Source organism: Haplochromis burtoni, unplaced genomic scaffold, assembly GCF_018398535.1.
Source record: "Haplochromis burtoni strain Fernald_Lab_line unplaced genomic scaffold, NCSU_Asbu1 Contig_107, whole genome shotgun sequence".
NCBI classification, from domain to species: domain Eukaryota; kingdom Metazoa; phylum Chordata; class Actinopteri; order Cichliformes; family Cichlidae; genus Haplochromis; species Haplochromis burtoni.
Genome location: NW_024582468.1, coordinates 341,458 through 353,957, shown reverse-complemented (window position 1 = coordinate 353,957; position 12,500 = coordinate 341,458). Strand labels below are relative to the sequence as shown.

General features: G+C 40.0%; 1 protein-coding gene across 6 annotated transcripts in view; it reads left to right on the top strand.

The window, feature by feature from the left end:
• The window catches only part of LOC102293970 (KN motif and ankyrin repeat domain-containing protein 1), an 18,088-nt gene extending 5,913 nt beyond the window's left edge, over window positions 1-12,175 (top strand). For 3 of the 6 annotated variants that reach the window (XM_014335983.2, XM_005929762.2, XM_014335982.2), the window contains 10 exons: window positions 1-2,314; window positions 2,600-2,752; window positions 3,274-3,382; window positions 3,475-3,624; window positions 3,768-3,855; window positions 4,448-4,667; window positions 5,638-5,780; window positions 6,758-6,958; window positions 7,227-7,325; window positions 7,424-12,175. The exon at window positions 1-2,314 is cut by the window's left edge and continues 238 nt beyond it. In XM_014335983.2, coding sequence (XP_014191469.1) covers window positions 43-2,314; window positions 2,600-2,752; window positions 3,274-3,382; window positions 3,475-3,624; window positions 3,768-3,855; window positions 4,448-4,667; window positions 5,638-5,780; window positions 6,758-6,958; window positions 7,227-7,325; window positions 7,424-7,486 — 3,498 coding nt within the window. In that variant the 5' untranslated portion in view covers window positions 1-42 and the 3' untranslated portion in view covers window positions 7,487-12,175. Of the gene's footprint in view, window positions 2,315-2,599; window positions 2,753-3,273; window positions 3,383-3,474; window positions 3,625-3,767; window positions 3,856-4,447; window positions 4,668-5,637; window positions 5,781-6,147; window positions 6,963-7,226; window positions 7,326-7,423 lie in introns of those variants that run through there. The other 3 variants (XM_042223246.1, XM_042223247.1, XM_042223248.1) reach the window with 3 other exon arrangements.
• The last annotated feature ends 325 nt before the right edge of the window (window positions 12,176-12,500 follow it).

Sequence of the window (12,500 nt, the reverse complement as noted above, 5' to 3'; positions counted from 1 at the left end):
TCCTTGTCATCATCTAGTGGTGATGATTCAAAACTACTGGGCATGTCCTCTGCAGCTCGAGGTAGACCACCTCTTCCTCCACCACATGGTTCCTTGTTGGATAATAATAAAAGAAATGAAAGTCTGGGAACCTCTCAGATACTAACTGAGCCAAAGCCTCAGCCAGCTGCACGATCTCTCTTCCAAAGTCAAAGCCCTGTGATGGAGAGGGCCTTTCTGGAGACCCACAAACCCTTGAATCAGGAGGTGACAAGACTTTCTCCACCCCAGCCCTATCCCCGTCGACGACTGGCCAGCTTCGGAGGTGTGAGCTCCCCTGGGTCACTCTCACCGTTCACTGGCCTAGGTGCATATAATCAGAACAATAATGGCAATAAGCCTACTGGCACTGGACCCGAGGTCCAACTCGGCTCATCCCTGGGCAGTAGAGGCAGCACAGGCTGTCTGAGAGTAAGTCCACAGAGCTCAGGTAGAACAACTCCAGTCCCCATGCACCTGCAACATGTCCGTGACCAAATGGTGGTTGCGCTACAAAGACTGAAAGAGTTAGAGGAGCAAGTGAAAATCATCCCAATCCTCCAGGTAAAGATCTCAGTCCTTCAGGAGGAAAAGAGGCAACTAAGCTGTCAGCTCAAGGACTTGATTGAGAGAGAGAACGTCAATGATGTAACCTGGAACAGCCCGTATACCATTGAAGGGTCTGAAATTGAGATCAACAGAAATACCAAAAAAGATCTTGAAGTTAAAAGTAGCTGCACAGATCTGAAGGAGGTTGGGCGATTGACCAAAGACATGCAAGAACTGGAAAGGTCCATCAAAGTGGGACAGTTGGGAACATTGCATGAAAAATGTAACCCTCTTCATGACAAAACATTTAAGTCAGTCGCTGTGGGAACTGACAACGATATGGATATCATCTTGTCTAAGCCACCAAAAGAAAACAAATATGCATACACTGAGCAGGTAGAGATGAGGTCCATTGCAACAGAAGTATCTGAAGTCATTCTGGGAATTTACACAGAACAGGAGGCAGAGCGTGATGCCCAAGAATTAATAAACAGTGCCTTAAAGGAGAGAATTTGTCACTTAGAAATAGAGTTGAAAGAATCAGCTCTGGAGACGGAGTTGATTCGTCTGAAACTGGAACTTCAGGCTGCAGGAGCCAGGAACCGGGTTGACAAGGCCTGCTGTGCCAGACCGTCCACTGTAAGCATAGGCTCAGATGCAAGGCCACACACCAAAAGCCAGGGAGTGGGTAATCACACAGAGCTCAGAGATGCTTCCACAGGCGAGGAAAAGGAGGTAAAAACTGTAGGAGTATCCTGTGCACCTATGATGAGGAGTATTTGCACAGGACTGGATGTACCCATGAGCCTCTGGGAGGTCAGGGAGCGAGTGGAGACCAGCGACAAGGCTGTGGAAATGCACGTTTTTACAAACACACAAGGAGTTGGGACAGAGATAAGGGTATGTGATGCAGAAAGCAACACAGAGGCGCCACTGGCAAATCTGAGGTCCAAGAAAGAGTATTGTTCAGTGGCTTGTGGGGATTGTTCTGTCGATGTGACCATTTGCGAGGCAAAGGAAGCAGTTTCACAGTGTATGACTACAGATCGAGTCAGAGGAGTTGAGCTCGGAATCATGGTATCACCCCAAACAGCATCGCAGCGTACCAACACTGTATGTAGTTCAGTGTCTCGCTTTACCAACACCAAGCATGCCTTCAGCACTGACTCCAGCACGAATACGCTCCTCAGCACCCAAGACAAGCACACCAACACCACTCACACTTCAACTAGGACAGTATCTGTAGGCAATAGGGTCCGAGACGTCAGATGCACCACAGAGACCCGAACAATCGGTGTAGGAACTGCAAATGCAGTAGAAAGTATTTCAAAGCAAACACCAGAAGCGGTCACCAGGGTAACTCGAGACACTGGAGTTGGATTCACAGACATTAATGAGAATTTCCTAGTTGGACTGAAAACTCGAAATATGGCATCCGGACCGTCCCATCTACCTGACCCTGTGAAAACAAAGAGTGTTGGTGTAGGGGAAGGGCGGATAAGGGATTTTTCAGTTTCATCCAGGACACCTGGACAGAATTTCCAGAAACCTGCACAGTTACAGTGGGACCATGAGCTGAACCATTACATCGAGAAGTTGCAGAGGCTCCTCAGCATGGAGCATGGGGACCTGCTCACAGAGGACTGTCCTGATCATAACAGTGGCCAAGGAGATCCCAGCTCCTGCAATAGAAAACCTATGGCACAAGGAGGGACAGACATCCACATGTTCAGTTCTCAACCAGCAGGTAACACAGCAAACCAAAAACATTGATTCTTCATAAAACATTTGCAAAGCTGATACCAAATTTCCTGGTAATTTATTACTATACATTCTGAATAGGTTGAACAGTTTGCGCTTGTATTGCTTGCATTATTGCTGTCATTTGTATAGAATGACATAGCTCCAGATTTTTACACATTAAAAAAAACCCTTTATCTACACAAAGTAGGTGATGCAATTAACATTTTTTTTCAAATCTGCAATGTTATGTTTATACGTTTCTGTCTACTATTATCTTACTTTCATGCAGCAAACAAAGACTCTCAGTCCCAGTCTCAACTTTCACTTGTCTCCTCTAAGTGTGACAAAGCAAATGCAGGACTGTGTCAACAGAGCAGTAATGATTCAGAGGTGAAAAGAATGATTAAAATGATAGAACAGCAGACGTCCTCTGGTTTACAAGGTAATATTTTTATTTATTTATGTTTAGTTATAAATCCAAATCCTTTTTTTCATGAGATATTTAGTAAATATCCAGTTAGTAGGAATTTTGTCTCAGTGAAGGAAGTTTAAAAATCTTTTAGTATAAAAATATTTTATTTTGAAGCCACTCCCGGCACCCAGTTTAAACTTGAACTAGGTTCAGGGGAAGTGGCTGGCTTCAGCTTGGCAAGTTCCCTTTTTGAGGGATGCATTTGCGATGTGTGGAATGATATCTGGTTTTGGAAGACGTTGTGTGCCACATAGCACTTTGTGGCTTAAGATCTAAAATTGAACTGCTTTGTGGGAGGAGCTGGTGTAAAAGAATGCTTTCTCTTTTCCACCGAGGCTTTTAGATGTGAACGAATGCATAAAGAATCGTGTGTTTTCATATACTCTGAACGTGACCTAGCTAGCCTTGTAACTGTTTTGCTATACATGCATTTAATGCAACATACTGTGTGATTTGTGTTAAGAATAAAAGTGCTTTGTGCTCATTTCTAGACAGGTCAGATAATGCTGGTAAGCCAAGGAATGTAATAAAGAAACAGAATGGTAACCAGTGCTGTAGTAGCAACAGGCAGAGCATGAAGTTTCTGGGTGTGACTACAGGGTAGGTGTCTAATGTCTAAACAAATGTTTTATTTCTGAAATGATGGATGTGGTATGTTCATAGATATTAAGCTCTTGTTTTATTGTTCTTAGGCTGGACCCAGTGTCGAATTATGAGCATGATGATGTGGACAGAAAGATAAAAAGAACATTTAGGGAATCTCCTCAAGATGTTGCCCAATCACGAAAGGAAAAAGACAACAAGGGATCAAAAGGAGCTGCGAGAGTGTATACACAGCAGAGGTAATCTGGGAGAAGTCTAAAAGGGTTCAAAGCCAATAAAACTGCAACAATAAAAAGCTTCGCAACAGCAGTCTGCATTACTGTGGGAGTCCTTTCAAATCTGAACTGACATCTAGTAACCAATAGAATTTGGTTATTTTCAGGCGTAGGATGAGCGAACGGATGTTTTTTGCTTGTCAAGCCTTAAAGACGCACCTGAGTGATGACACAGCTTTATCCAACAGGGAAATGGTATGTTTTGTTTTACTATATTCAGTATGAGAGCCACTGAAAGTCACCACGGGCCTTGTTTGTCTGTACGTGTTTTGATTAGCATGGGTGTGGAGAGATGCTGGGCCATGGTGGTTGAAAGTATATCGTTTCTAAAGAAGTATCCTTGCCATTGGATATGAAAAGAATTCCTCAGTAGAAGAATTTTTAGCCATATCATTTGCTTCAACTTGAGAATGTTTTTCTTTCTAAGTGAAATAGACTACTCACTTTCACAGTAAAATGCAAAATAGGTAAGAAGAAGTGGAATTCAAGGGAAGTATATCAGCAAGGTAACTCTTGACAGCTTCCATTGTGAAAGCTGAAACACTAAAAAGAATAACAAGAACTCTCCACATGCCTTTTTATGTTTGAAATAATGACAGATTCCTCTTCTTTTATGATGTCTTTTATAGAATTGTTGCTTTATGCTGTTTGTCTGTCTTCTCTCATTCACATCCCTGTAATTATGGGAGGATTGTGTCTATTCAGTCCTGATTGCTCTACTAAACTAATGTTTAAAAAAAGAAGTGCTGTTTTTGCATATATAATGCATCCTTTTTTCCTCTTGCAGCAGGACTGTCTGCACACACTCCAGCAAGAGTGGTTCTCTGTGTCCAGCCACAAGTCAGCATCTCCTGAAACTGTAGAGGACTACTTATCTACGTTTCAGGCCATTTCACCTTCAGTATTGCAGTACATAGTTAATATGGCTGACGGCAATGGAAACACAGCTCTACACTACAGCGTTTCTCACTCGAACTTTGGCATTGTGAAGAAATTGCTTAATCCAGGTACATCACCACACCACCCCAAGTACATATTGTTTTTCTCTGTCCCTCTATGTCACGAGAATTAAGTTTATTTCTTTGCAGTCTGGACATGCTTAAAACAAGATTACAGACAAATTATGCTGCCAGGGCTTTTTTTAACTTCTACAAAATGCCGCAAGAGTTGTCCTTTTAATTTGAATCTCCCAGAAAATCAGAGAAACAAGCAAGCTCACAGTTTTTTAGGGTGGAAACGCCTTGTGTAATTCAGCTGTACCGCTCAGAAGCCCATGTATAATCTGGATTTGTCATATCATATGAACATCTTAGTATTCTTTCTAATAGCCACTAGGTGGCGAAAATACCAGCAGCAAGCGAATTCTGTGTGTGGTAAGATACAAAGTGCTCCTGTCAAAAACGGTAAAATATTGATAAAAAAGAAGACCCTGGTTTCTTAAACCAGCATGGGCAATAGAATACATTTTTGACTGCTGGGTAGCTGATAAATGAGATGGGTTTTTTGGGAAAAGCTTGGAAAATACGATTTTTTTTTAAATAAGAAATTATGTGCTGGAGATTGCCTTTTGAAAATCATAATGGCTCGTTTCAACCATTTTTCCAGCTGTGAATGAGTATAAAAGGGATCGAAAGGGAGAAACACTATTCTGGACAGTCACTTAATTATTTAGTTTGTCAGGACAGTTTGATATTTGCACTGGGTGCCCGACTGAACAGCTTCTGTGTATGTATATCACTCAGAATATATATCTCTAAGCGCTAGCCTTTTTCTGTGAATCTATATTGCATAACAGTTTTGTCATTTTTAGTCACTCACCACAAAAGCTTATCTGGAACAGGTCTTCCTTACAAAATAAAACTTGGCATTTGTATGATTAAAACAAGTGTGAATTGTTATCAGTACAAAATAATATACATTCTTCTTCCTCTTGCTTGTTTTTTCCACTGCCATCCATTTGACCGCCAATCACTACAGAGGTGTGCAACGTGAATCAGCAGAATTCAGCAGGTTACACGCCCATCATGCTGGCTGCACTTGCTGCTGTGGATAATCCAGACAACATGAAAGTAGTCGAGCAGCTCTTCACTAAAGGAGATGTCAACGCCAAGGCCAGCCAGGTCAGTATGTTCTCAGGTTGTGGGTGAGGAGTGGTTAGCTGGCTCTCACATTACACTATAGTTTAAGTTTTTTACAAACTAGTTTTACAATTTTTTAAAAATTGCTGCAGCTCTCATGGCTTTCATTCAATGTGGGTATTGTCAAAATGATTTATTGCATCACTCAACCTACTCTCCTATGTGATGTCAGAAGATGAAACATAGGAGGAACTGTGTGCAACTATTTTATTTTAAAGCAACTTTCCTTATAAGATGATTGACTGATTTTAATCTTAACAATTTTTGGAGTTTATTTTATGTAGACAGATAAATGTAACTGCTTGCATAAATATAAATACAATGAAAACAGTCTTTCCTTTGTCTTTAGCTGCTTAAAAAAAATCCTGCAGATATCACAGCACTGCCAAACAAACGCCTGATTATGTGCGTCAGAATTCCTCACAAAGTTGAGATCTGCAACTTGTCACTTTTACTGGATATGCACCTCTGAGGAAATGCTACGTCCGAGGCTTGTTGGCTTAGCAACCGATGGCGCAGCTGCTGTGATATGCTGATACAGAGGAGCGGCCACACTCCTACGCGAAAAGATCAGTCCTAAGCCGACTTCCATTCACTGCATGAATCACAAGCTAGAATCTGCAATGCACGTTTAACCTTTTATGTTTGATTACATTTCCTGTGTCCAAAAGAAGAGAGAACAAACCACGAGACTGAGAACATTTTGCAAATAATTCAATTAAATGTAAACTTTCAAAAAGATGAAAATATTCATCCAGTGGCTACATTTGTGTTGTGTAGTTGAAATTCAGTGAATCAATATAAGAAAGAATAAATAACTGAACTAGCTTCACTGTCCCGCTCATTTTTTTTCCTTTCCCCAGTCGTCTACTGACTGTATCTTTATATTTGGAGATGTGTGACTCAGTATTACTTGCCCTGTTTCTTCCTGTGTTTGACTCCTGCCTTCTGCTGCCCAGGCCGGTCAGACGGCTCTGATGCTCTCTGTGAGCCATGGCAGGATGGACATGGTGCAGGCACTCCTGGCACAAGGGGCGGAGGTCAATCTCCAGGATGATGAGGGCTCCACAGCGCTGATGTGTGCAAGCGAGCATGGCCACGCTGACATTGTTAAACTACTGCTGGCACAGCCGGAGTGCGATGCCACCCTGACTGACAGTGTATGTGAGTCATTGCCTCTACTTTGCAGCTTCTGTGAGCCCAGTGGCCTCAAGCTGTGAAGCAGAAGCGCTCTTACTTTGTTTTAGATAATATATATTACAAAAGCAGAGAGTAACCATTTGTTACAGAAGACACATTCAGTGTGTCAGGAGAAAACAAAAGGGATAGAAATGGTATGTAATTAAATATACTGAGGCTGTTTATTTTCTGTCTGTTATTGTGCGATAAACAACAGAAGCTCTTGTGGTGTATTTTGTGCATAAACAGGATGAAAGCACAGCCATGTCCATCGCATTAGAGGCAGGACACAATGACATTGCAGTGCTTCTTTATGCTCATGCCAACTTCTCCAAAGGACACGCAGGGGTATGTGAGTCAATTTTTACATTAACACACAATATAAATGTGTTTCTGCATCTTTTTTTACATTGTATGCATTTTGGTGTTTGTGTGTTTCTTATCAGGCAACTGGTCGTCACAGTGGCAGGTCTCTTTCTTCTTCCAGTGATAGACACGTCTTTGAATGATGGGATCCCCCCAAACTCTGATATGATGCTACATGAAACTTATTTTCAGATGATTCAATATCAAAGCTCACATTGTGTATAACTTTGTCAGTTTCAATCTTATCAAGAGAATTCAGTTGAATATTTATCTGTCATAATTCAGCAGTTGACAAAATGCTTTTCATTATCTAGTAGCACGGTATGCATACATGTGTATATGATAAGACTGGTAATTTCATATTTCATACAAAGAAATGTGTATTACAGTAAATTTAATATAGTGCATGTGTGTATATTTAAGGAGAGCATGCAAAATTATCCAAAGTCCCCAAGTTAAGATGCACTTCAGCTGGGATGCTGTGTTAAATGGAAATAAAAGTAGATTGCAATGATTTGCAAATCATTTCAACCCATTTTTTTTTATTGAAGGTGGAACATAGAACACATGTCAAACCTTTTATTCTTATTTTTAAATCAGGTTATTTTGAATTTGATGGCCAGAACATATCTAAAAACTTTGGCACAGGCCATGTTTAACACTGCGGGGCATCCCCTCTTCTTTTAGCAACATTCTGTAACGTCTCTTTGTAACATCTGGGAACTGAGGAGACCAGCTGCTAGACCCTCTGGTAGAGGAGAATTGCCTCATTCCTATCTGATAGGCGATTCTAACTGCTCAACAGTTGTGTGTTGTCTTTGTTGTACTTTTTGTTTCAGCATCCAAACTCTTCTATGAAGCCATGCTGCTGCAATAGATGCAGTAGCATGGTCTCAGCATATGAAGTATGCTAAGATTATATCAGCAGCAAAGACATTACATATTTTCCTCTAAAACCTGTACATACCTTTCAGCACTGATGGTGCCTTTTCAGAAGTGCCAGCTGCTGTTTCATAGATACTAATGTCAAAAAAACATCAGAGATTCAGGCTTTTGAGCTGCGTGCTGATAACAAACCAGACGATCCTTCTGATCTTTAGTCTGAAGGATGCAGCATTTATGTTTTCCAAAAAAATCTGACCACAGAACAGCTTTCTACTTTGCCTCAGTTCTCTTAAAATGAGCTTTGACCAGAGAAGACAGCTGCAATTCTGGATCATGTTCACATAGGGGTTCTTTTTTTGCATGATAGAGCTTTAACCTGCGTTTGTGGATGGGACGGTGAATTGTGTTCACACACAGTGATTTCTGGAAGTGTTCCTGAGCCCATTCAGTGATTTCCATAACAGTGATTTCCGAACAAATCCAAATAGTGGCTGTTTTCAATGCCCGAGGGCCTGAAAATCACAGGCATCCACTATTGGATTTTCAGACTTGTTCCTTTCTGCACAGAGATTTCTACAGATTGCAGGAATCCTTTTATATACTGTAGATGATGAGTAAGTCTTCACAGTGATAAATATCATTCTGAAATTGTTCCATAATTTGTATCTTCTAGATACTTCCCATCTTCACTTCTGAGAAACTCTGCGTCTCTAAGCTGCACTTTTTTACCCAATCGTGTTACTGACAAATTCTCAGTTAACCTTTTGTTCTTCAAGCGGTTTCTTTTTAGTATCTCTAAATTTCTGACCTCTTGTTGCCCATTCCCAACTTTTTTTGAGTTATGTTGCTCCATTAAATTAAAATTTAAATAGTACATTTTATTTAAACATTTGATTTATTTTTTTTTTATGTACTATTGTGAAAAGTTATTGGTTTAAGAGATTTGCAAATCATAGCTTTTTTATTTATTTGTTTATTTTTTATACGGCATCCCAGCGGTTTTGGAATTGGGTTTTACTTAGTGCTAAGGTGAAATTTTGTACTATTTTTAAATCTCATATTATTTGTAAAGTCACAGGGCTCAAATGTGCTGGGGTAAAAGTAACAAAAATTACAAAGTGCAAAATCTTGACCCAGCCCTTTCGTACTTAAAGGATCTGTACCTCAGAAAATATCCATGATACCATAGTAAAGTTTTGCATGACTTCATTAAATATACTAAAGTTATTGACACCATACTGTGTATATTACTATAACTTACAGGAATATAGATGCATGGCAACATAGTTTACTATTTTAAATTCATAAGGATTATAGATTATGTTGAAATGCATGATTACTTGTTGTTTACTGTAAATGTCAAAATACCCTTTTTGTTCATGATTCTAACAAAAGTTCAATTCAACCCAAGTGGCCTTTTTATTTATATGTTTTGTAATCTTTAAAAACTGTTTATTTTTTGGCAAAGCTTTTACTTTATACTATGTAAACAGGGTAAGAAGATGCAGCATAAACTACTACATATCTGTAGCACATCTTTTTCTACCAATCATGGACAAAATGTACAAATAAATATCAGCAATGTAATAAATAAATACAGTCTGACAGATGACAAGATTAGCCCCATGTTTGTTTAATAGTAAGGAATTTTAAGGTAGCACGTTATTGTGTTATATGTGTTAATTAAACATTTGCTGGAGGAAAGGAAAAATGGAGCCTCTCATAATGTTTTTAGTCACACACAAAGGAAGGGTCACGTGAGCTCTGTCATTGTGTAAGAGATTTTTCAACCAGCTGGTGGATTCAAACCCAGTACCTTCTTTGCTGTGAGACAGCAGTGCTTACCACTGTTCCACCTGAAGTATCTCAACCAGGCTCGTGCCTGGCTGAAGCACGAACACTTCTTTCCTTTTTTGGTTTGGCAGGCACCAATTTTTCTTCATCCTGACACCCAGCTCTTTTGCCCTGTTTCTTCCTGTGTTTGACTCCTGCCTTCTGCTGCCCAGGCCGGTCAGATGGCTCTGATGCTCACTGTGAGCTCTCTTACACAGAAACTCCCGACCATTCTCACCTCGTTTCTACCACCTCACCAGGCATTGCCCCCAGTGTTCATCCTGTCCCTTCTCAGTTGACTATGATGTCTATCAGTAAAGTACCATTGCCTTTTTTCCCCTATAAGCAAGATTATGTAGACCTTTTTCAAAAAATGACTATTAATGACTGAATTATTAGGTGAGTTTGTGACCTTAGACTGCAAAACCTGGCCTTGATAACTCATCAGAGTAGTCTTGCCTCTCTTGGCGTTTGTACTACTGGAAATTAAAAGCGAATTTCAGCTTTGAATGAGCTGTAAATCATTTATCAACCATTCAGAATAACCTGTGCCCTACAGTTCTCACCATTTTAATTAATATTCCCCACGAGCTTCATTGGTGTGAGAAGAGAGAGCGTGTGGTGATAATTCAATTCTGCAGCAGTCCTGCAGCTCAGAGATTATCATTGTTTAATTTTACGCTACAGCACTGTTGGTGAGTGAACATGTGACAAGTTATAAAATAAAAGAAAGAACAGATTAAGGGGTATCTCGTTTTTTTTCAACCTTTTTTTTAACCGTTTACGAAGTACGATGTTTTCATCAGTGAAACATGCGATCTCACAGTCAGTTTGTTGTATTTCGTCTTCCTTTTGTTTTCTTCATCTACTCATGTGATTTATATTTTGCCCATTTCCAGAGCTTTTTTTTTATTTTAAAGCAGTGCTTGGGTGCACAAGACAGAAAGCTTCCATGAAAAGACAGATTATAAAATTATGTTGTTCGGCTTCCCGCTGCACTCGTTTCCCCAGTGTACCACTTTGTCACCAATTCCTGAGAGCTTGTGTGACTGAGAGCACTCTGAATCATTTCCCAGCAACAGCAATAAAACACAATGATATACAAGGTCCACCATCAAAATTTGCTGTTGCCATGGTAACAGTCAGCAGTTTTCAGCAAGTGATTCTTGGGAACATTAGTCTGGAAAGATATCTCTATTTCACCGAGGTTAGCTAATCCGTTCATTTAATTTCCCCGTTTGTTTAAGCCGAAATGTCACCGCTACCATGTTATTTAGTAGAATAGATGCCGATGTAAGCAATCTTGAAAGCAAAACAAAACTGTTTTGTAAAACCCTAATGAATGTCATATGAAGCTGGCATGCAAGGACATTCAGCAGTCACAGTTTCATGCCAGTGAAGCCCTTTGTACACTGACACATGCCATCAAAAGATATGGATGTTCCTGTCAGAAGGGTACATGTGTCTTCAGTACAATATGTTGCATGTGACGTGTATGGACTTCTACATCAGATGGTTCGTTATTTCATGGTGCAGACCATCCTTGTGTATATGTTTGGGTTCCTGGGTTATTACTGTGCAGCTCAATATGTCATAATAAGGCTCACATTTAAATCAGGTTACATATTGGGCGATAAAAATACTGTAAGAGTTAGTAATTATTAGTTTTGTGCCATATCATAAAACTGAGACTTAAAAGGTTTTGAAAAGCAGTCGCTGCAACAATGTCTGTGAAACATTCTTGATGTTTTGGGCCATTTGTCAATTTGGGACCAAGATCCAACAAACCACAAACACTAAATTAACTAATAAATGCATTTGTTGGATTTGGAAAAGACAGTGCAGAAACTTTGATTTGCTGTGGACAAGTCAAATCGAATAAGTTAAATCAAATGTGGCACCACGTACTGGGTTTTATGCTGACCGCACATTCAGAGCCATTGGTCATGTGCTTCTCTTACTGGTTTATTGAAGTGGGTGGGAGTTGTTTGGCAAAGGTGATGTCACATATTTCCCTGAATCAGTTTGATATAAAACAGCTATAATCAATATTTTCACGATAAACCAATCAAACTCAGATATATGTATATATATGTTGTGTGTGTGTGTGTGTGTGTGTGTGTGTGTGTGTGTGTGTGTGTGTGTGTGTGTGTGTGTGTGTGTGTGTGTGTGTGTGTGTGTAGATCCTTCATTGTTGAATGATTGTGTCCATTGTGGTCTTCTGCTGCTGCTGTCCGTTTACTTCTAGGATCAATGTGATGTGCCTTCAGAGATGCTCTTCTGCCATCTTTCTTATAAGCAGTGATTATTCGAGTTGGTATTGCTTTCCTGTCAGTTCAAATCAGTCTGGCCATTCTCCTCTGAACTCTGGCATCAACAAAACACTTTCACCCAGAACTATTTCCCCCCCCCCCTCTCTCTTTTTTTGTTCTTTTTTTT